General features: G+C 42.8%; 2 protein-coding genes across 5 annotated transcripts in view; one reads left to right on the top strand and one right to left on the bottom strand.

The window, feature by feature from the left end:
• The window catches only part of LOC114709125 (RNA-binding protein 14), an 85,917-nt gene that overhangs the window by 18,877 nt on the left and 47,179 nt on the right, over positions 1-19,861 (bottom strand). For 2 of the 3 annotated variants that reach the window (XM_037208295.1, XM_028892789.2), the window contains exons 3-4: positions 7,162-7,258; positions 1,890-1,962 (exon numbers count right to left, since the gene is read on the bottom strand). In XM_037208295.1, the coding sequence (XP_037064190.1) occupies positions 1,917-1,962; positions 7,162-7,258 (143 nt within the window). In that variant the 3' untranslated portion in view covers positions 1,890-1,916. Of the gene's footprint in view, positions 1-1,889; positions 1,963-7,161; positions 7,552-19,861 lie in introns of those variants that run through there. The other variant, XM_037208296.1, reaches the window with a different exon arrangement.
• On the top strand, positions 3,584-13,678 carry LOC114709127 (RNA-binding protein 4B). 2 transcript variants are annotated; one of them, XM_028892793.1, is made up of 4 exons: positions 3,584-3,770; positions 4,417-4,840; positions 9,266-9,936; positions 13,073-13,678. In XM_028892793.1, the coding sequence occupies exons 2-3, from the start codon at positions 4,429-4,431 to the stop codon at positions 9,925-9,927; spliced, it is 1,074 nt and encodes a 357-aa protein (XP_028748626.1). In that variant the 5' UTR covers positions 3,584-3,770; positions 4,417-4,428; the 3' UTR covers positions 9,928-9,936; positions 13,073-13,678. The 2 variants fall into 2 exon arrangements, with proteins under 2 accessions (XP_028748626.1, XP_028748627.1); XM_028892794.2 differs by having other exon boundaries at positions 12,072-13,197.

The following is a 19,861-nucleotide window of genomic DNA, read 5'->3' as shown; positions in this document are numbered from 1 at the left end:
TAATATAGTTCATTATGTCTCCATTGGCTAGCACTGTTCAAAATGGACCACAGCCCTAAACATGAAAGATAATGGGAATGGAAAAGAACACAGACTATCTACATGACTTGTGGTAGGAGAGAGTATCTTAAAGGGAACATAAAAGAGCAATCTTGGGGGCTGGAGAGATGGCTCAGAGGTTAAGAGCACTGGCTGCTCTTCCAGTAGGTCCTGAGTTCAATTCCCAGCAACCACATGGTGGCTCACAACCATCCATAATAAGATCTGGTGCCCTCTTCTGGTGTGCAGACAGAACACTGTATATGTAATAAATAAATAAATCTTTTAAAAAAAAAAAAAATCTTTATGAAACAAAAATTAATTTGGTTACATGTAAAAAAAAGATTCACACCCTGTCTCAAAAAAAAAAAAAAAAAAAAAACAACAAAAAACAAAATTTACTTCCAGAGACAAAGATATTAGTGGAAATACAAGATATTTGAAGCCAATAAGAAATATTTACAGGCTGGAGAGATGGCTCAGAGGTTAAGAGCACTGACTGCTCTGCCGGAGGTCCTGAGTTCAATTCCCAGCAACCACTTGGTGGCTCACAACCATCCATAATAAGATCTGGTGCCCTCTTCTGGCCTGCAAGGACACATGCAGGCAAAATACTGTATACATAATAAATCTTTGAAAAAAATATTTACAATATGCAGCAAAGTCCTACGTTTCAACCTGAAATACAGGCAGAAGAGAGGAGCAGGAAATTTATACGAGCACAAATTCCAAGACTTTAAGAACAAGAAGGTATTTCCAAAATTAGTCATGAGACAACAACAAATCGAAGCAAGTTGGGAATAATACCTTACACCTCTTTGACAGAAATGAGGAAACTGAATGTTAAACCATGATAAAGAGGATAAAACAGTGCCCTTCTGTGTTGCAAGTAAGAGGATGTGCTAGCAGAGCTTTTCTGGGGACTCAGCACACTTAGACACGCTAGTTTTATGTCCCCTATGACCCAATAGCTCAGCAGTTTTACCCCTGGATTTATATTCCTCCACATAACTAGAGCACACACAGACTGCTATTCACAACCTAGTTTATGATGCTGAGGAACTGGGGCAATTTTGGCAGCTTCTCTACAACAAAGGGAAGGTGAAATGCATGGCTGAAGCAAAGAATATCACAGAAAACTAGACTTAACACATCACACTTAGAGGGGAAAAACAAGAATTAATTAGCTACACAACATACCATTTACATTATTTATACAAATGTACAATGGGTGAACCTTGTTTAGGACCAGCCAAGAAGCCAACTATAAAATGGATTTGTGACAATCTAGGGAAAGTTTGAACATAAATATTAAATGATATTGACATAACACATAGGGTGGCAGTATAGTTTAGAGAAGGTCCCAGGTCTTGGTCCCCAGTACTATGAATAATAATAACAGATTGTGAGGTAGACAAAATTACATTGTGTGTATAAAAGTCTGGGGGAAATGTTGAAGCTAGACAAAAGGTCCAGAGGAATTAATCACAAGTCTACATTTGTGGGTTTTTCTTTTTGTTTTGTTTTGAAATTTTCCACAATGAAGAGTTCTAAATGAATTGGAAAAAAATACACACATTAAAAGGCATGTCTCGGCCGGGCGGTGGTGGTGCACACCTTTAATCCCAGCACTTGGGAGGCAGAGCCAGGCAAATCTCCGTGAGTTTAAGGCCAGCCTGGGCTACAGAGAGTTCCAAGAAAGGCGCAAAGCTACACAGAGAAACCCTGTCTCGAAAAACCAAAAACAAACAAACAAAAAAAGTCAGGAAAAGGCATGTTGCAGGGGCTGGAGAGATGGCTCAGCAGTTCAAACAGTTGTAGAGGACCCAAAAATGGTTCTCAACACTCACATTGTGAAGCTCACAGGTGCCAGTAACTCAAGCTCCAGGGGATCTGCCACCCTCTTCTGGTCTCTGTGGGCACCTGCACACACAAAGCATACATTTACACAGACACAAACATATATATAACATATATAACTTTCTTTTTCTCAACAGGATTTCTCTGTGTAGCCGTGGCTGTCCTGGAATTCTGTAGACCAGGCTGGCCTCAAACCCAGAGCTCCACCTGCCTCCACCTCCTGAGTGCTGGAATTAAAGGCATGCACCGCCACCACCCAGCTCACATGACTTTTTTCAATATTAAAAAAAAAGAAAGACAAGAAAACCAGAAACTGGAAATGATGGTACAAACCTATAATTCCCAGCACTCGGGAGGCTCAGGTAGGAGGGCTGTGAGTTCAAGCCTGGTCTGGGTTACACATCCAGTTCCTGGCCAGGCTTTGGCTAAACAGTAAAGCCATCTCAAAAATTAAAAAAAGGGAGTGAAATGAAAATTTTAGAGAAAGATGGTAACTGTTAACAGAACATTAGTTGTGGAGACCTCAGGAAATTTGATAAGGACAGAATGCAAAGCTGTGTGATCGCAAAGTGAATTTCAGGACAGCCAAGGGTACACAGGGAAACTCTGTTTTGAAAAACAAAATAAAAAAAATTTAAAAAATGTGTGTCTATTACAATTGGAAAGACAATGGCTTCTGAAATGACTGGGAAACATGGATTTGGTGAAAGAAATGTTTCCAAGTAGCTTGGGGAACTGGTCTTTTTGTATTGGAGGAGCTAGTGTTGAAACTACCACAATGGGGAATGGTGTCTAACAACCATCCTAGTGCCTCGAGGAGGAGATAAACACAACTCACCAATCTCTAAATGGCTACGCTTTGTTGAATGACATAGTGAGTAATCCACCTAGTCAGCACCCTGCTGCCGCCAGGAGGCGCCCTTGCACCGCATCTGAAAGTCAGGAGCCTGACAATTGCTTGCACCTCTGGCAGCTTGGACTGGACGTGGAGCCCCTCGTCCCACTCATTCCCAAACTGGGGATCTCTCTGGACTTCTGCACCACGTATTTTTCGGGAGTGCTCACCACATTTCAGGAATCAGAGATAGATAGATGATAGATAGATAGAGAGAGAGAGAGAGAGAGAGAGAGAGAGAGAGAGACAACGAGAGAGGGAAAGCCCAGCCCACGTACATTCATAAATAAACATGACAAAGTATAGTTTGGATAGAGAAATGCCTTCCTCAGACCTAACCTGCACAGATCATCTTTCCGCCCCTCGACTCTCAGTCTCAATTTCCTCTCCAAAGAACAACACAATTGCAGTGGAAATTAAGTTGTCTTAAGGGAGTTCTCGCTCCCTCCCCGCAAATAAGGGAGAGATTAGGTTAAGATGGGGTGCCTAGACTTCTGAAGCATCGCTCTCAGACGCCACAGAGGTTGAGAAAACCCCCTTCTAGCGGGACCAGTGAGACAACCCTTTGTCATCAGCCTCCCTCGCCAGTGGACCTAATAGCACGCTCCATTGTGATGGTTAGAGACTCCCCCGGGCTTACGGTTTCGCCAAGGCAGTGGTTGCTTCCTGAGCCCTTTTGACGCGCAAGCCGCGACCCTCTCCCAGGGTGGTGATTGGCTAGCCGGGGCTGACCTCCTCTCCGCAGTGCCGTCACCACGTGACCCCGCCCCCGCACGGGGGCGGCCATTTGTGTGCGGCAGCAGGATTGGTCGCCCCGCGCCTACGAGGGGGAGGGGAGGCGGGCAGCGCGCACTCGCGCGTGCGTGAGCTGGCGCGCGAGAAAGCGCTCGGTCGCGCCGAGGCTCGAGCGGCCGTCGCCATTTTGTAGGGTTCTCTCTGACGCGGGACCCGCCGCCACCGCCGGCACCACCCGGAGGTAGGAGAGACGCTGTGGGTGTGTGGGGAGCCGAGAGCCGGCCTGGCCGGGCCTCGGGAGGGCCGGGAACGCCCCGGGTCGGGGCTGCTCGTCTTCTGAGGAAGGTCCCGGGGAGACAAGGAAAGGAGGCGGGGCCCGGTCTCCGGAGGGGGCGGGGCAGGGGTCGGGCAGAGTCTTTGTTGGGATGAAGGAGCTGAAGGTTGGGCTGCCGAGGAGAGGGGTTCAGGTGTGGGCGAGGAGGGCTTTTCGTTCTTAGAGTATAGAAGGAGGTGATACTGCGCTGTGGACAGACACACGGATTTCCCTCCAAAACCTTGTAACTAGGGACATTCGGTGTTTCTTGCTTTCTGCTTGGTGTTTTCTTCCCTGTGCTAAGCCTTGAAGCAGCCAACCCTGTAGATTAGGTGTGCCTGACCCCACGGAGATGTTGGACCTTGTGCATTCTGACCCCCGACCTTCTGTTGGCATTGTCACACGGCTTGCACACTACTTAGGAACAAACTGCTGTCCCTCTCTCAAAAGGAATAATGAACTATGTGAGGGTCGGGAAGGTATTAATCGTTGGGCCATTAAACAGAAATGCTGCAGCGCTATGCCATGTCTCACTTCACGCCTGACTTTTGAAATCTTGTTTGTAATCTGCCAGGCTCTTGTCAGGATGGTGAAGCTGTTCATTGGAAATCTGCCCCGGGAGGCCACAGAGCAAGAGATCCGCTCACTCTTCGAGCAGTACGGGAAGGTGCTGGAATGTGACATCATTAAGAACTATGGTTTTGTGCACATAGAGGACAAGACGGCCGCTGAGGATGCCATACGCAACCTGCACCACTACAAGCTGCACGGAGTGAACATCAATGTGGAAGCCAGCAAGAATAAGAGCAAAGCTTCAACCAAGTTACATGTGGGCAACATCAGCCCCACTTGTACCAACCAAGAGCTTCGGGCCAAGTTTGAGGAGTATGGCCCAGTCATCGAATGTGACATCGTGAAAGATTATGCCTTTGTACACATGGAGCGGGCAGAGGATGCAGTGGAGGCCATCAGGGGCCTTGACAACACAGAGTTTCAAGGTGAACTGTTCTGGGGCTTGGGTAGCAGAGCTTCGTGGAGCTAGCTCAAGGCAGAGGCAGCAACATAAGACCATGGGGCTGTGAGAGCGGCTTCTTCCATTCTCTTTTAATTGAAATGAATAGATGATGTTTACTATTCTTAAGTATAACTTACTCTTGGGGAAGTAAACATTTCCCATTAAGTTTACAAAGATATTCCTCCATAACTGTGGGGTCACAAACTGTGGCTTACTTTCTTTGGTCTTCATTCACTTGAGTGCTGCTAGAAGTCTAAGCTGCCTAGGCAGGGAGTGTGAGAAAAGGCCTAGAGACTTAGTTGCTGCTCTTGTTGTGACCCAGAAGCCTTAGATTTTTTATATTCTGATGCTTTGAATGATGGATGATGGTAGCACAGAGGAAAAAGAATATCTAGAGGAAGCACTGTGTGAAAAATCTGTGATGTGTTCAGTTGGGGGGGGGGGTATCTTTGGGGTGTCCAAAAACGTTGAGTCTGTGTACTACAAGCAAAGCCAGGAAAGATGCCATAGGTTCTTGTGCTCCACTTATTATTACTTACCTCTAACAGGTTAAAACATTTGTTCTGTAGAAATTCAAGGTTGAATGGGAATGATAGTCTTGCTTCTGGGGAAATTCTAGTGAGGGCATCATAGAGCTTACTGTATTGCTTACATTGACAATAAGTAACTCTGTGTTATCATTAATAACACAGAATGTTGTCTGAAAACCCTGGAATTGTGTTACTATAGTAGCCACAATCTACATATAGCTAGTAAATTTAAATTAATTGAAGTCTCCAGTGTGGGCATATTTCAAGAATACCAGAGTCATATGAGGGAAATGGCTACTGTATTGGGAACATATTAACAGACCCACATTGCAGGAAGTTCATTGGTTAGCACAGTCTACAAGGCTTTTATTGAGTGTCATCTAGTTCCTAAGTCAACACCCTTTTTTTTTTTTTTTTGACATAAATACCACTAAAAAAGTTAAATATACAAAGCTAAACCTAGAAAACAATGAAATTATGGGGAAAAGGGAAAGTTGTAGAACTCAAAGAAGAATGACAGTGAGATTAGAATGAGGTGATAAGTGCATTTTGCCAATAAAGGCAATATATAATGAAAGGTGAGCGCAATTTGCAACCGTGAATTTTTTCCTACTCTGGTTAGAAAAATATTCAAAATGTGATAGTTAAACTCTCCCACCCCCATCCCACTCCTAGACAGGGTTTCTCTGCGTAAGTCCTGGATGTCCTGGAACTCACTTTGTAGACCAGACCACCACCACTTGGCTTAAACTTTTTTTAATTTCTATTTTTACTTTGGAACAATGCTACTACACTTCAACTGAAAAATTCCTAATTATTCTCACTTGCTATGGAAGGTGGGCATGGATGGTCAGGGGAATGGAAGGAAGGCGTTTTCTTGCCCCACTCCCTTGGTTCTGGTATAATCTGAGGGCCCCACAAATGTTGGGCAAGTGCTCTACCAATGGCCTGTATATTCCCATCTCTGAAGAAGGGTTCACTTATCAGGTAACAAAATAAATGGGAAAAACTTAAAACCAAGTACTAACTTTGCAGATAAATTCTCATAGTATGCCCTTTTGAGTTCTAAAGGAAATGGGGAAATAGGAGTTAACTTAGAAGGATGAGTCATGTGGTTTTCTTGTTTGGTAGTGGGGTGCTAAATATTGAACCCAGGGTCTTGAGTATGTTATATACACAGTACCCCTGAACTATGCTCCTTGACCATTATATTTGTTTAGTAACAAATATAATTACATAAGAAATGGGGATCTGAATAATGCAATGAAGGTATTTTATTATATATGTACATATATAATCACTTCCATAGAAAGTACAGACAATAAACTGAGTTGAAAAAGAAGAATCATTTATTTGGTTTCACGTTCTCTTTCTGGCTCTTATGGAGAGTGGTTTATACACTTATGAAGTCCAAGTTATACATGCAGATATTTTTGTAATTGGCTAATTTTTTTTCCCAGGTGGCAACAGAAAGTTTAGTATTGGATATGAATTGTTTGTTGAGACAGGGTCTTGACATATGGCCTAGGCTGGCTCTCAAACTCAAAATCCTACTTCAGACTTCTGAGTGCTGGGGTTGTATGTATAATTCTGTCACATATCTTACAGAAAATACAATCTAGATGCCAATTTGACATTTTGTTCAATTTAAAGTCTTTTTGGTCTAAAAAGTGCCACTTTGAGCATCTTTTGAACCTTTATTTCTATGTATTAATGGTTGTCTATAATTTATATCTTGCATTGTATAACTTCTAAAGACAGAATCTGAGTTTACCTGGGTCTTTCAAGATGTTTCCTCTCCACAGGCAGCAGTGAATGCAGTTTGAATTGGAAACCATAACGATGCTGTTCCCAAGTAACCATCCGGGCAGCTGAATTGGGAAGGATATGTAAGAATTTAGGGGTGTCATTTCAGCATCGGTTGATCATTATTATGTCAGCTACATCTCCAGTCTTCTTTGGACTCTGACCCAAGATAGAATTAGAATTTATAATTAAGTTTCCCACCTTTTAGCATTTTAATACTCTCTTTTGTTCCAGCTTTCAAGGGAAAATACTTTTAGTGGGCTGTTTTTCTGGAAGATATTGGCAAATTTCAGTAACTTGGAGGTTTGAGAAAATTTACGAGTTTCATCTGTCTAGTAGAGCTGCAAAACTTCTGTTTCTAAAGATAACAGAGAAATATAGTACTGTATAAGAATTTGAGGTTTTAAATTGAAAGCCCCTGTAACCTTTGGAAAGAATAGGTGTAAGACAATGGAGCCACCTATCATTTATATTACAGGTGTTTTTAAGCTCTAGGTCAGAAAAAAAAAAAAAAACTTGCATCCTTTCCACAACTACAAAAATAGATTTTGCCACAAATGTTGATGAAGTAAAGCACTCTCATCCTCTTTTAAGTTAAAAGTAGGAATAGGGCTGAGACTTCAGGAAAAATCACTGTATTTGTCACTGTGTCTGTTAAAAGCCAAATGGCTTTTAATCCTTTAAATTATAGAGATCTCTACATATGAAGTATTAATGGGGACACAAATGTTTCTGATAAGTATATAGCACTGTAGCCCTTAATAACTATATGATTGGGAATACTTAAAATCTCAGATGGCCACATGCTTTCAGAGAATTAATGCCATCTGCTTGCTATCTGTCTACTGCATCATCATCAGTGGTCTTGTGAAGACTATCTACTAGCAGCTGGGGTCAGAAGTACTCCCCTTCCACCCAAGACAGGTTTCTCTGTGTAGTCCTGGCTGTCTTGGAACTCACTGTAGACCAGGGTGGCCTCAAACTCGGAGATCCACCTGCCTCTGCCTCCTGAGGGCCGGGATTAAAGGTGTGGATCACTATACCAAGTCCAAAAACACTGATCTTTTTTTACATGGGAAGAGTCTCTAAAAAGCTAAAAAGCTAGTACTTACTGGACCTGGTGGTGGTGGCGCAGGCCTTTAATCCCAGCACTCGGGAGACCGAGCCAGGAGGATCTCTGTGAGTTGGAGGCCAGCCTGGGCTACAGAGTGAGATCCTGGGTAGGCACCAAAACTACAGAGAAACCCTGTCTTGAAAAATAAAAAAATTAGTACTATTTTTACTTTATTTTTGTGTGGTGCTGGGGATGGAACTTGGCTTTGCACACAGGAGCCAAGTGCTCAACCATTGAGATGCATGTCCAGCCCCAAAAGCTTTAAAGTTTTAATACCTAACTCTTGTAAGAGGCTTTGCTCAAATAGTTCTGATCCTGAGGAAAAAACTAGGGGTGGGGTTGAAATCTACAGAGGTCCTTTTAATTCGCACAGGTACAGATGAAGCCAATGATAGCCAAGTAAGACTTGGGTACCCAACATAGCACCTGCACACATTCCTGGAGGAAACATAGTGGATAGAAGATTGCTGTTGAACTGGGATTGTTGTAGGGTTTGGGGTGATGCAGTGCTGGAGGTTGAGCCCAGGGTGTCATACATGCTAAAAGGCACGTGCTTTTTCCATTGAGCTTAGACCTAACATGAATTGTTTAGAGGTGGAAAAGATGACTTCTAACACCACTGTTAAGTGAGGTTTTGTTAGGTATCTAGTTTGATTTGGAAGTAGTAACCTAACAGTCTTAGTGAAAAAAACAATCTTTGCATGGGGGAAGGAAACAGATTGTGGAGATGGAAGTAGAGGAGAGTCTGATATGCTACTGGCATTAAACAGTATATGACTGGTCTCTAAGAACTCTGATATTCTAGCTCTCACCTCTGTTGAAACTTACTTTTGGAAGGGGTTGCTGAATGAAGTAGGTTCGCAGGAGTGTGTATGGATATGTATTTTATGTTTACTTTTATCTGGGTGAGGAAAAAGAGTGTTAATGAGTAATAATAATTTTAATCTGTTTCCTCAAGGCAAACGAATGCACGTGCAGTTGTCAACTAGTCGACTTCGGACTGCCCCTGGGATGGGAGACCAGAGCGGCTGCTATCGGTGTGGGAAAGAAGGACACTGGTCCAAAGAGTGTCCAGTAGACCGTACAGGGCGCGTGGCAGACTTGACTGAGCAGTACAATGAGCAGTATGGAGCGGTGCGCACGCCCTACCCCATGGGTTATGGGGAATCCATGTATTACAACGATGCCTACGGAGCACTTGACTACTATAAGCGCTACCGGGTCCGATCTTATGAAGCTGTGGCAGCAGCCGCTGCAGCTTCTGCGTACAATTATGCAGAGCAGACCATGTCTCATCTTCCTCAAGTCCAGAGCTCAGCTGTACCCAGTCACCTCAACTCCACTTCTGTTGATCCCTATGACAGACACCTATTGCAGAACTCCGGCTCAGCAGCCACCTCAGCAGCCATGGCTGCCGCCGCCTCTTCCTCCTATTATGGCAGGGACAGGAGCCCACTACGTCGGAATGCAGCTGTGCTCCCTGCAGTTGGAGAGGGCTACGGTTATGGGCCAGAGAGTGAGATGTCTCAGGCTTCAGCAGCGACACGGAATTCTCTGTATGACATGGCCCGGTATGAGCGGGAGCAGTATGTGGACCGAGCACGGTACTCAGCCTTTTAAAAACTGGAGGTGAGAGTTGGGTGGATGTGGTTGAAATTCACATTTAGTTACCTACAAGAGACCTTTGCTTCACTGAGGAGCCAGAACACCAAACAAGACCCTACCCAAAATGCACAAATTACATGTTTCAGTATTTTCTGTAGTTTCAACCACAGGTTTATTTAAATTAGCCTGTTGAGTTAGTATGATTCCAGTGTGTTACTTCTCAAATAGTAACAAGCTCAGTTAATGAGAATATTATTTTAAAAGTTGTAAGCAAGCCAGGCAGTGGTGACATATGCCTTTAATCCTGGTACTGGGGAGACAGGCAGGTGGATCTCAGAGTTTGAGTCCAGCCTGGTCTATCATAGTGAGTCCCAGGACAGCCAGAGTTACAAAGAGAAACCCTGTCTCGAGAAAAAAAAAAAAAAAAACAAAAAGAAAAAAAAATGTTGTAAACAGAAACATGGTATGGGGTAGGGGGTTGGAGTGAGGTGTGAGGAAGCTAACATATATTGGCCCTTTGTTGTATAAACAGTTATTTCCTCATTTAGGAAAGAACTAAGTCTTTAGTTCTTTTTTTGTTTTGTTTTGTTTTTTTCGAGACAGGGTTTCTCTGTGTAGCTTTGCGCCTTTCCTGGAGCTCACTTGGTAGCCCAGGCTGGCCTCGAACTCACAGAGATCTGCCTGCCTCTGCCTCCCGAGTGCTGGGATTAAAGGCGTGCGCCACCACTGCCCGGCTCTTTAGTTCTTTAGTAAGAGAGCATCAGTACTTTGCATATGATCATCTGGTAAATGAGAGGTAGAGCCAAAATTCAGACTCAGACCTCTTAAATTCATGCTTTTTCCAGCCAGGCAGTTTTGGCACACACCTTTAATCCCAGCACTTGGGAGACAGAGGCTAGTAGATCTAAGTTTGAAGCCAGCCAGGTCTAAAGAGTGAGTTATAGGACAGCCAGGGCTGCAGAGAAACCCTATCTTGAAAAACCAAAATAAATAATAAAATCAACTCTTCCCACTACTAAACTGCTATGGTGGTGGTAAAGGGTACATTAGGGAGCTAGTAATGGACAGCACAGTGAGAATTTTAACTCTTAACTTCAAGGGTTTCCAGTTTCCTAGTAAAACACTTCTTGGAGTAGCACATGGTGGTTCATACCTGTAATCCCAGTGCCAGAGAGGATGAGGCAAAAGGATTGTAAGAGGATAGACTAGGTTACTTAATGGCAAGTTCTAGCAAAGTCTAGGAAACAGAGAAGACTCCTGTCACAAAAAACAAAACCCAACTATTTCTTGGGTCATTAGCATCTATCAAATGAAGTTCTTAGGCGTGTTACTTTTTAAATCAGATAAAGCCTTAATGTTTTAAGACACTTCAGTTCTCAATGTTTTTATGATGTGTTCCAAGTCCTTATTCTAGCCCACAGCATGTTTTTGTGGGCACTTAAGCCCTATTTCTTTGTAGCCTATGATAGAATTCCTGTTTCTTTCAGCAAGTTTTTTTTTTTAAGGGAACACTCAAGTAATTAGATAAATTGATAATTTCTGATATACATAAAATCTTGTAAGTGGTGACATTAGAAATTTAATGTTTCCCTATTTCAGGAAGTGTGTACAAAGAGTGTTGGAATGGCAAGAATTGGGGATATTCAAAGACAAGTAAACTTCATTAGAATGGAAATGGCATTAACAACATACAATTTTCTCATGGTTTTCCTTGTACTTTGAAGTTGAGCATCACCTGAGTTAGAGCCCCTTCAGTGCGGTTAAACAAATTACCACTGAGACACCAGTGTTCCCAACTTATCCCGATTTTGTATGTTAAGAAAACAATGGCATGTATGTTTGTTAAGTTATATGCTGTACAGTTGTGTCAGTAAGACTTGGGATTTCTTAAGATCATTCAGTCGTGTTCAGCATGTGAATGGAGTTTGCTATTAATTTCTACAGCTGGATCTACTCTGAGATACCTCTGATAGAGTTAGTAATTAATCTGTTAAGATAACTTTGTTTCTAAAGTATGTTTAAAAGTTAAATATTAAATTAGTATAATATAGCCTTTAAGGGTATTGTTAGGACATCTTAAAAGTGAATTTTAACTTCAGTCAGTAGCTGTTCAACTAACCTCTTTTTAGTGATGACTTTTAAAGAAACTTACCTTCCAGGTGTGAACCTCAAATGGACTGAATAACCCTGAGTTGGTTGCAGTCCCAGGAGCCTGATGTTAATGAGGCTGCCAGGATGAAATACTCTACAACTGTTGGGGATCCAAATTCGGGTCTCACCCTAACAGAACTGATCCAAGAACATCACAGCTTTTGAAGTCGATTGGCACAGATCAAGACCAAGATTTGGCCCTGTGTCTGTATTAAGTAGAGGAGCTTGGTGTGAGTTAACTTTTTTTTTCCCCCAGCCATTGGTGTCTGGAGTTCCCATCATCAATGGAGGAATTAGACAGTCCTAGCAGTAGTTTCTTCTTTTGATTTGTCAAGGGATATTTGGTCAATTAGAAAACTACTGCAACTATGGTTCTGAACTGACAGTGTGACATGTAGACAACTTAAAGGGTGAATGACCAACTGTTCTTTGAGACTTCATCTAGTCTTTGTTACTAAGTTTTCTTGAATGTTTTCTTTGGAACATTTGTAATAGTAAAATTGGGCTGGGCATGGGTGGTGGATGCCTGTAGTCCCACCTACTTAGGATTGCTTTAGAACAGAAGTTCATGGTCATCGTGGGCAACATAATTAAATCCCATCTCTTAAAAAGGAAAAGAGAGAAACTGACTATATCTGATATCTTACCATCTTTTGCTTTCTTTCCTGAAAAAAAATTCCTACAAAATTAACCTGTAGTTATTGAAAATTTATACCTTCTTTGAAGCAGTGGTAGCCTTCTACTACAGGGGTTACCTAAGTTAAGACAGGAGAAAGCGGAGTTTGCATCTTGTGCAGCATACAGCTATAAGCAGGTTCCTAGATGTAGCTATTAGACTCCTGGGTGATTTTGTGGGATACACATCCAACCCAGTCTGACTTGATTTTGTTTTGTTCTTTGTTTCTCCCTCTCCCCCCCTGGAATACAGGACGGGACCAGGGCCCTTGTACTCGGAACCAGGCTGCTCTCCAGGCATTGTGTAAGCCTCTTGTGTTGTGCTTTCTTTCAGGTAGGATAATTGCGGACTGAACCCTCGGGCTGCGGTCATATATGAGAACTTGGTCCTCGCGGTCCCCTTTGCCGGGATGTTTCCATTGCTTCATGTTTCAGTAAACAAAGGAATTTGTGACCAACTATGTTTTTTTTCTTAATTTAATTCTAAGTTAACTTCTCTCCTCGATGCTAGTTGTCTGTAGCCTTTCACTCTGTTCCTTATTCTCAGCCTCTGAACAGCCCTAGGTAAGGATTATGCTGGCACCCCCTTTTCCTGTACAGTGGAGCCCCTCTTAATCTTGCTTTCCCGAAGAGTTGAGCCCTTTGTCCCTGCCTTCCTGCAGCATCTCCTTTCCCTTTAAAATGACCATGTAGTGGCAAGCAGCCTTTAACTCTTCTGTTAGCTCTGGACTTGAACACTGAAGCTAAACTTCTGAAGTTGCTAGGACCATTGGGGTTTTGTTGTTGTTTTGGTTTGATTTTTTGTTTGTTTTGTTTGTTTTGTTTTACCGGTTTTGTCTGACCTGTGATCGTGGTATAGCATTAGCTGAAATTTAGCCTTGTTTTATTCCACTCCTCCCATTTTTTTTTTTTTTGACAAATAAATGTTTCTAACACTTAATCTTTTCCTAATTGAGTGACTGTTATTTACCACTAGTGTCTTCTGATTCTTTCCCAGTTGTGCTTGAGCTATAGAATTCAACTAAGTGCATGCCTAAAATGTAGAAGGAAGTTGAGTGGAGCAATATGGTTTCAGAAATAGACAGCCGAGCAAAGTTAGCTTGTGTCTTCAGACACTGGCCACTTTCATATAGCTGGTGGTCAGGCTCCTTTCTCCAAATAACTACAGCTATTCTACAGAGGACCCAGCACACTAGTGATAAAAGCCCCACAGGAAATCCTGTATCATAAGAAGGCTAAGCTAAAGTATCTAATAAATCCTATCAAGTGGACTTAATTTAACATCATAGTGTGCTGGACAGGTAGCTCACTGTTTAGAAGCAAGCAATTCAGTTCCCAGCACCCACATAGTGGCTTACAACCATCTCTATATACCTCCAGTTCCAGGGAATCTGTGATGCCCTCTTCTGACCTCATCAGGCATATATACATGAGGCATCATACATATATACATACAGCCACTTACACACTCACAAAAAAATTTTTTTTTAATATTTTTTAGAGAACAAACATTTTAGGCTTGGATTAACACCCTCCCTTGTAGGCTTGATAAACACTCTCCCTGCCCTACCCCCCACACATAATCACTCTCCCTTTCACCACTCCTGTGTTTTGAGACAAATTGTCCCTATGTGGCCCTGGCATGTGCCATATAGAACAGACCAGTCTCATACTCATGTTGATCCTCCTGCCTCTGCCTCTGCAATCTTGGGATTAGACGTAAGTCATCATTCCTGGATGTTTTATCCTATGTTTACTAGGGGAAGGAGGGGGGCTGGAAAGATGGCTCAGCAACACGAGCACTGGGTGCTCTCCTAGAGGATCTGGGTTTGATTCCCGGCACCCACATTGGTGGCTCACAACTGTCTGTAACTTCAGTTCCAGGGAATCTGATGTCCTCTTCTGACCTCCAAGGGTACTGCATGCATGTGGCAAAATCCATATACATAAAAATCTCAAAAACTTATTTAAAAAAAAGAAGCTAGGCATATACCTCCATGGTAAAGCACAAAGCCCAGGGTCAGTTTCTGTTTCTCCCCACCAACAAAAGTGGAAGGAGGGGGCTATTCATGTAAATTGACTTAGGAGCTCTTAAAAATGACTTCTTCTCAAAGTATTAATATTTCTGCAGGGCTCATGCTTTAGCTAAAATGAGTATAAGATTGATTTTGGTGGGGGGTGGGCATGGGAGGATTAGTTTTTAAGACAGGATCTGTAGTTGACACTGGTCTTAAAATCACATGTAGCTGACACTTGGAACTCCTAATCCTACCCCTTTAACCTCTAATGTGCTAGGATTACAGGTATGCCCCACTACACCTGGGTCAGTAAGGCAGTTTTGCTGGATCAGAAAATAGACTTTGAACAGAGAAAGAGACAGGCTGAGTCCAGGACATACACCTGTAACTCCAGCACTCAATACAAGAGTTAAGATTATCAGAAGCTGGAGGTCAGCTTTAGTTACATAGCAAATTGGTAGCAAAAGCTAGCCTGAGCTTTTGAGACCAATCTCAGAAAAACTCAACCATTTCTCCAGTCTCTCGTAATTTTTTAAGTTTTATTTATTGGGGGGGGGAGGAAGGGAAGAGAGAAGAGAGAATGAGTGTGGGTACCTGAGTGCCAGTGCAGGAGCACTCAGGTCAGAAGAAAACTTTTAGGGGTTGTTCTGTCCCTTCCACCATAGGTTCTAGGGATCAGGCTTCTGCAGCAAATGCCTATCTCAATGGCCCTTCTAAAAATTTTTAAATTGAAAAAAGCAAAGTTGGGTGAAGGCAGGTGCATCTGAATTTGAGGCCAGCCTGGTCTACAAACTTGAGTTACAAGATAGCCAGAGCGTCACACACAAACTGTCTCAAAAAAGCAAAAATAAATAATCCTTTTTTTGGTGTGTGTGTGTGTGTGTGTGTGTGTGTGTGTGTGTGTGTGTGTGTGTGTGTGTGTGTGTGTATGTGTGTGTGTATGTATACACACAGGCTGAAATAAGAGGTCAATACAGGTTATTTAGCTAAATTAGCTGGCCATCCAGTCCTGGGATCCTCTTGTCTCCCCTTTCTACATCTCCCAACTCTGGTGTTCACCTCAGCCCCCAGTTTTTCCAAGAGTCCTAGGGATCTGACCTCTGGTCTTACGGCTGAGCAATAAGCACTTTAATTTTTGAGACAGGGTAGACTAGCTTCACTGATCATCCTGCCTCCTGAGTACTGCAATTATATGCATGTACCACTGCACCTAGTTCTATGCAGTCCTGGGGATCAAACCAAGGGCTTCATGTGTAGTGTGCAAGTACCCTACCAACTGAGCTACATCCCCAATTTAAAAATTTTTTTTAAAAGAGTTTCAATTACCCCAGAGTGGCCGCTTAACTTTCAATATGGCTAAGGCTGGCCTTGAACTCCTGATTCTCCTGCTTCTAATCTCCCAAGTGGTAGAATTAAAGGCATAAGCCTCTAAAACCAATCCCAAGTTGTTTTTTGGTTTTTTCTTCTTCCATGATACAGGGTTTCTCTGTGTAGCCCTGGCTGTCCTGAACTCGCTCTGTAGACCAGGCTGGCCTGGAACTCAGAGATTCTCCTGCCTCTGCCTCTCCAGTGCTGGGATGAAATGTGTACACCACCACCACTTGGCCCAAGAAAATTTTCTAATCAATACTTTGAAGGTCTTTAGCTCCTATATATTAAAACTGAATGATGGAACAAACCTTGCTTAAGCTTTACTGTCACCTATACAGAAATGGTGGCATGAACATTCTGATTACATGTGAAATATTCCTCTTTTAGGTGAGGGTGTCAGAGATCAAATACAGAACCTTGTGTGTACCTAATGTACTTGCCCCTAAGTTAACCCCATCCCACCCCACACATTCTACTTTTTAAAAAGTTTTTGTTTTACATGAATGGTTCTTTTGCGTGCATGTGCCTAGTATCTGTGGAGGCCAGAAGAGGGCACTGGATCACCTATAAAAGGCATTACAGACAGTTCTACCACATGGGGGCTGGGAATCAAACAAACCCCAAATCGTCTGCAAGAGCAGCCAGTGCTCCTAACAGCTGAGCCATCTCTCCAGCCCCTTTTACTCTCTTTTGAGATGGGGTCTTGCTTGCTTTGTTATCCAGGCTGTCCTCAAACTGTCACCCTTCACCATCCTCTCTCACGCTTTGATTACAGACTATACCACTTCTGACTTCACATATTTGATGCTTAACCATTTTCTGACTTTTTGAGTAGAGGCCAGAATGACAATGTTTAAAAGTCCATGCCCACACTCCAATTAGCAAATGAAGTACAAAAAGCTCCTGTTAATTCTAACATTTCACAGAAAGGTAAGACTATCCTTGTTATCACACTAAAGAAATTAAGACAAAGCCACTGGGACTTCTTTGTGATTGGTATGCACACTACCAGGCAAAACAATAAAGACGTGTAGCTATCAAGCCAGTCATGGTGGTGCACACTGTTAGTCCCAGGACTCTGGAGGCAGAGGCAGGAGGCTCTCTCTAAGTTTGAGGCCAGCCTGGTCTAAATACAAAGCTCCAGAACTGTCTCAAAAAGCAAAACAGAAAACAAAAAAAAAAAAAAAATGGGCAGGTATTGACCTCACCAGAATCAAGTGGTATTCTGAGTTAGGTTTTGACAAACTTAACATGATAGTTTAATGTATCTTGATCCTGAACACCCTCAAATCATTCGCAGAACATGCAAGGAAAAAACCTATACAAATAGTTCTATAGAGTCATGGCCAGATAAGACTTGGCAAAACTTGTATTGAATTGTTCAGTCTGCAGCCACATGTAAATCTTAAGTATTTAAACTACACCTAGTAGTACTCAGAAATTCAATTTTTAAAAAATTTCCATTTGTGCATGCCTTTAATCCCAGCACTCGGGAGGCAGAGCCAGGCGGATCTCTCTGAGTTTGAGGCCAGCCTGGTCTAGAGTAAGATCCAGAGCAGGCACCAAAACTACACAGAGAAGCCCTGCCTTGAAAATTACATTCTTTATGTGTATGTGTGTATCTGTGTGACTATATGCCATGTCTAGGCAGGTGCCCATGAATGCCAAAAGACAGCATTGGATACCCTGGAGCTGGAGTTACAGGTTGTGAGCCACCACGGGAGCAGGGAGGAGATGTGAACCAAATTCAAGTCCTCTGGAAGGGCAGCATGCAAAGCCATCTTTCCAGCTCCATGAAACTTTATATAATCTAACTGGCTAATAACTACTACAACTTGATAGTGAAATTTAGAACTGCCAAGAAGTAAACAGATGTTTTTTATTTCTAAACTTCAGTTCTTCCATGAGAAGCTGCATACTGTAGGTACAAAATTCCTTTCATTCACCAAGATGAAGTTTCTCAACATAGACTTCCCAAGTCCCATGAGACCTCTCACTCTAAATGCTCCTGAACTTTATCTGCTATTTGAACTCCTGCGCTGTACCAGGATATGGTGGTGATCAATGTGTTCCTACTGAAGAAGTGAACCTTAACTCTGTTGTGCTAAGCACTATGAAAGGCCAAATGTACAATGTATAAACATCAGAGTACTACAGAGAGAGGGTGGCTATCCCAAATGGAGGGAAAGGGAGACACACCCATTAGCCAAAAAGGCAGCTCTGAGGATTGAGCAAAGGTGTGGAGGAAACCAAAAGAGTAAGTGATGGGAGCCACTCATGCTGAGCCTTGTAGAAAGCTGTGAAGGAATTTTTTAGAAGACACAGACTTATCATAAGCTCATTAATTTTTCTTTAGAGATCACTGATGGAAAAGAAAAGTAAGAACAGATCGTAGGTGAGGTCTAAAACAATACCTTGTAGATAGGAAATGGTTCACAGATAAAGATTATCAAGTGGCAGTCTGGGGGGAGGGCTTCAATCTCTGAAATCCATCAAGCTGACTTTCTATTCAACAGTGGCTGAGCACCTGCAGTGGGCCAGGCCATGTCTGAATGAAATAGTACAGAACACGGGATGACAGTCACTTGGAGATCTTAAAGAGACTACTGAGATGAATATGAAAGGTAGGTTAGGAACAGGTCTGAAATCAAAGTTCTGGGGTTAATACTGCATTGCCGTCACCACTTACTTGCACTTAAAGATTAAGAATGGAAATCCTGATGATGTGAAACACACTTGCATTCCTAGGACTTGAGAGGTAAAGGTAGCAGGATCAGAATTTAAAGTTATCCTCTACTACACAGTGAACTCAAGAAGAGTCTGAGTTACATGAGTACCCCTCAAAGGATTGAGGACCCAAGTCCCATTGCCAGCACCCACATTGTGGCTCATGTCCCAAGGGATCCAATACCCTAGGTACCAGGCACAAATGTGGTCCACATACACATAGGCAAAACACTAATACAAAAAAAAATCTTATTTTTTTTTTTTAAGCAGAACTACACTAGCCAGGTATGGTAGCACATACCTTTAATATCAGTGGTGGCAGGTGAATCCATGAGGGTTCAAGGCCAGCTTGGTCTACAAGATGAGTTCCAGGCTAGCTAGATACACAATGAGATATTCTCTCAAAAACAAAACAAAACAAAACAAACAAACAAAAACCAAAACTACACATCAGTTGCTACAGAGAGTGTGAATGTGAGGGATAATGAGAACTGAGGGAAGTTGCTGGCCCAATTTGGGAGAGGGAGGGAGAGGCCTTTTGCTTCCATGATTTTCTTTCTGTGCAGTTGGCTAGGTGAGGCAGAGCCCTGGGTACTGACCCAAGCAAGGCTCAGCCACAGCAGCAGCATTCTGTGAAACACTCATACAAGGGAAAGTAAATGCTGACTTAAATATTTTCACTGCCTGGAAGAAAAGCAGCCAGGTTCCTTAAAAACTTCCTGGTGTTAGTGCAGTGCCTTTGTGGGGTTGGGAGAGAGGCACAGAACTACGAAGTACTAAGGCTCTGCTCTGCTTGGCACAAGCTCTTATAACAAAGCCTTGCTTCATCTTTTAGGTCTGCCTGAGACAGCCTTTGACCTACTGCTTTCCTCTGACTTCCAGCCACACAGTGAAGACAGGCACAGAAAAGAATGCAATGTACTGCAAGGAGCTTTTCCCAAGGACAGAAAGGTTGGTTGTCTGCAAAATGCCACCCCCCCACCCCACCAAAGGGAAGCAGTCTGCCT

This window comes from Peromyscus leucopus, chromosome 1 (genome assembly GCF_004664715.2).
Source record: "Peromyscus leucopus breed LL Stock chromosome 1, UCI_PerLeu_2.1, whole genome shotgun sequence".
Taxonomy (NCBI): Eukaryota; Metazoa; Chordata; class Mammalia; order Rodentia; family Cricetidae; genus Peromyscus; species Peromyscus leucopus.
This window is presented reverse-complemented; position numbering and strand designations above follow the sequence as displayed.

Coding starts and splice junctions, on each gene's coding strand:
- LOC114709127 (XM_028892793.1), top strand. CDS start 4,429: ATGGTGAAGCTGTTCATTGGAAATCTGCCCCGGGAGGCCACAGAGCAA. Junction 4,841..9,265: donor TGACAACACAGAGTTTCAAG/GTGAACTGTTCT, acceptor TGTTTCCTCAAG/GCAAACGAATGCACGTGCAG.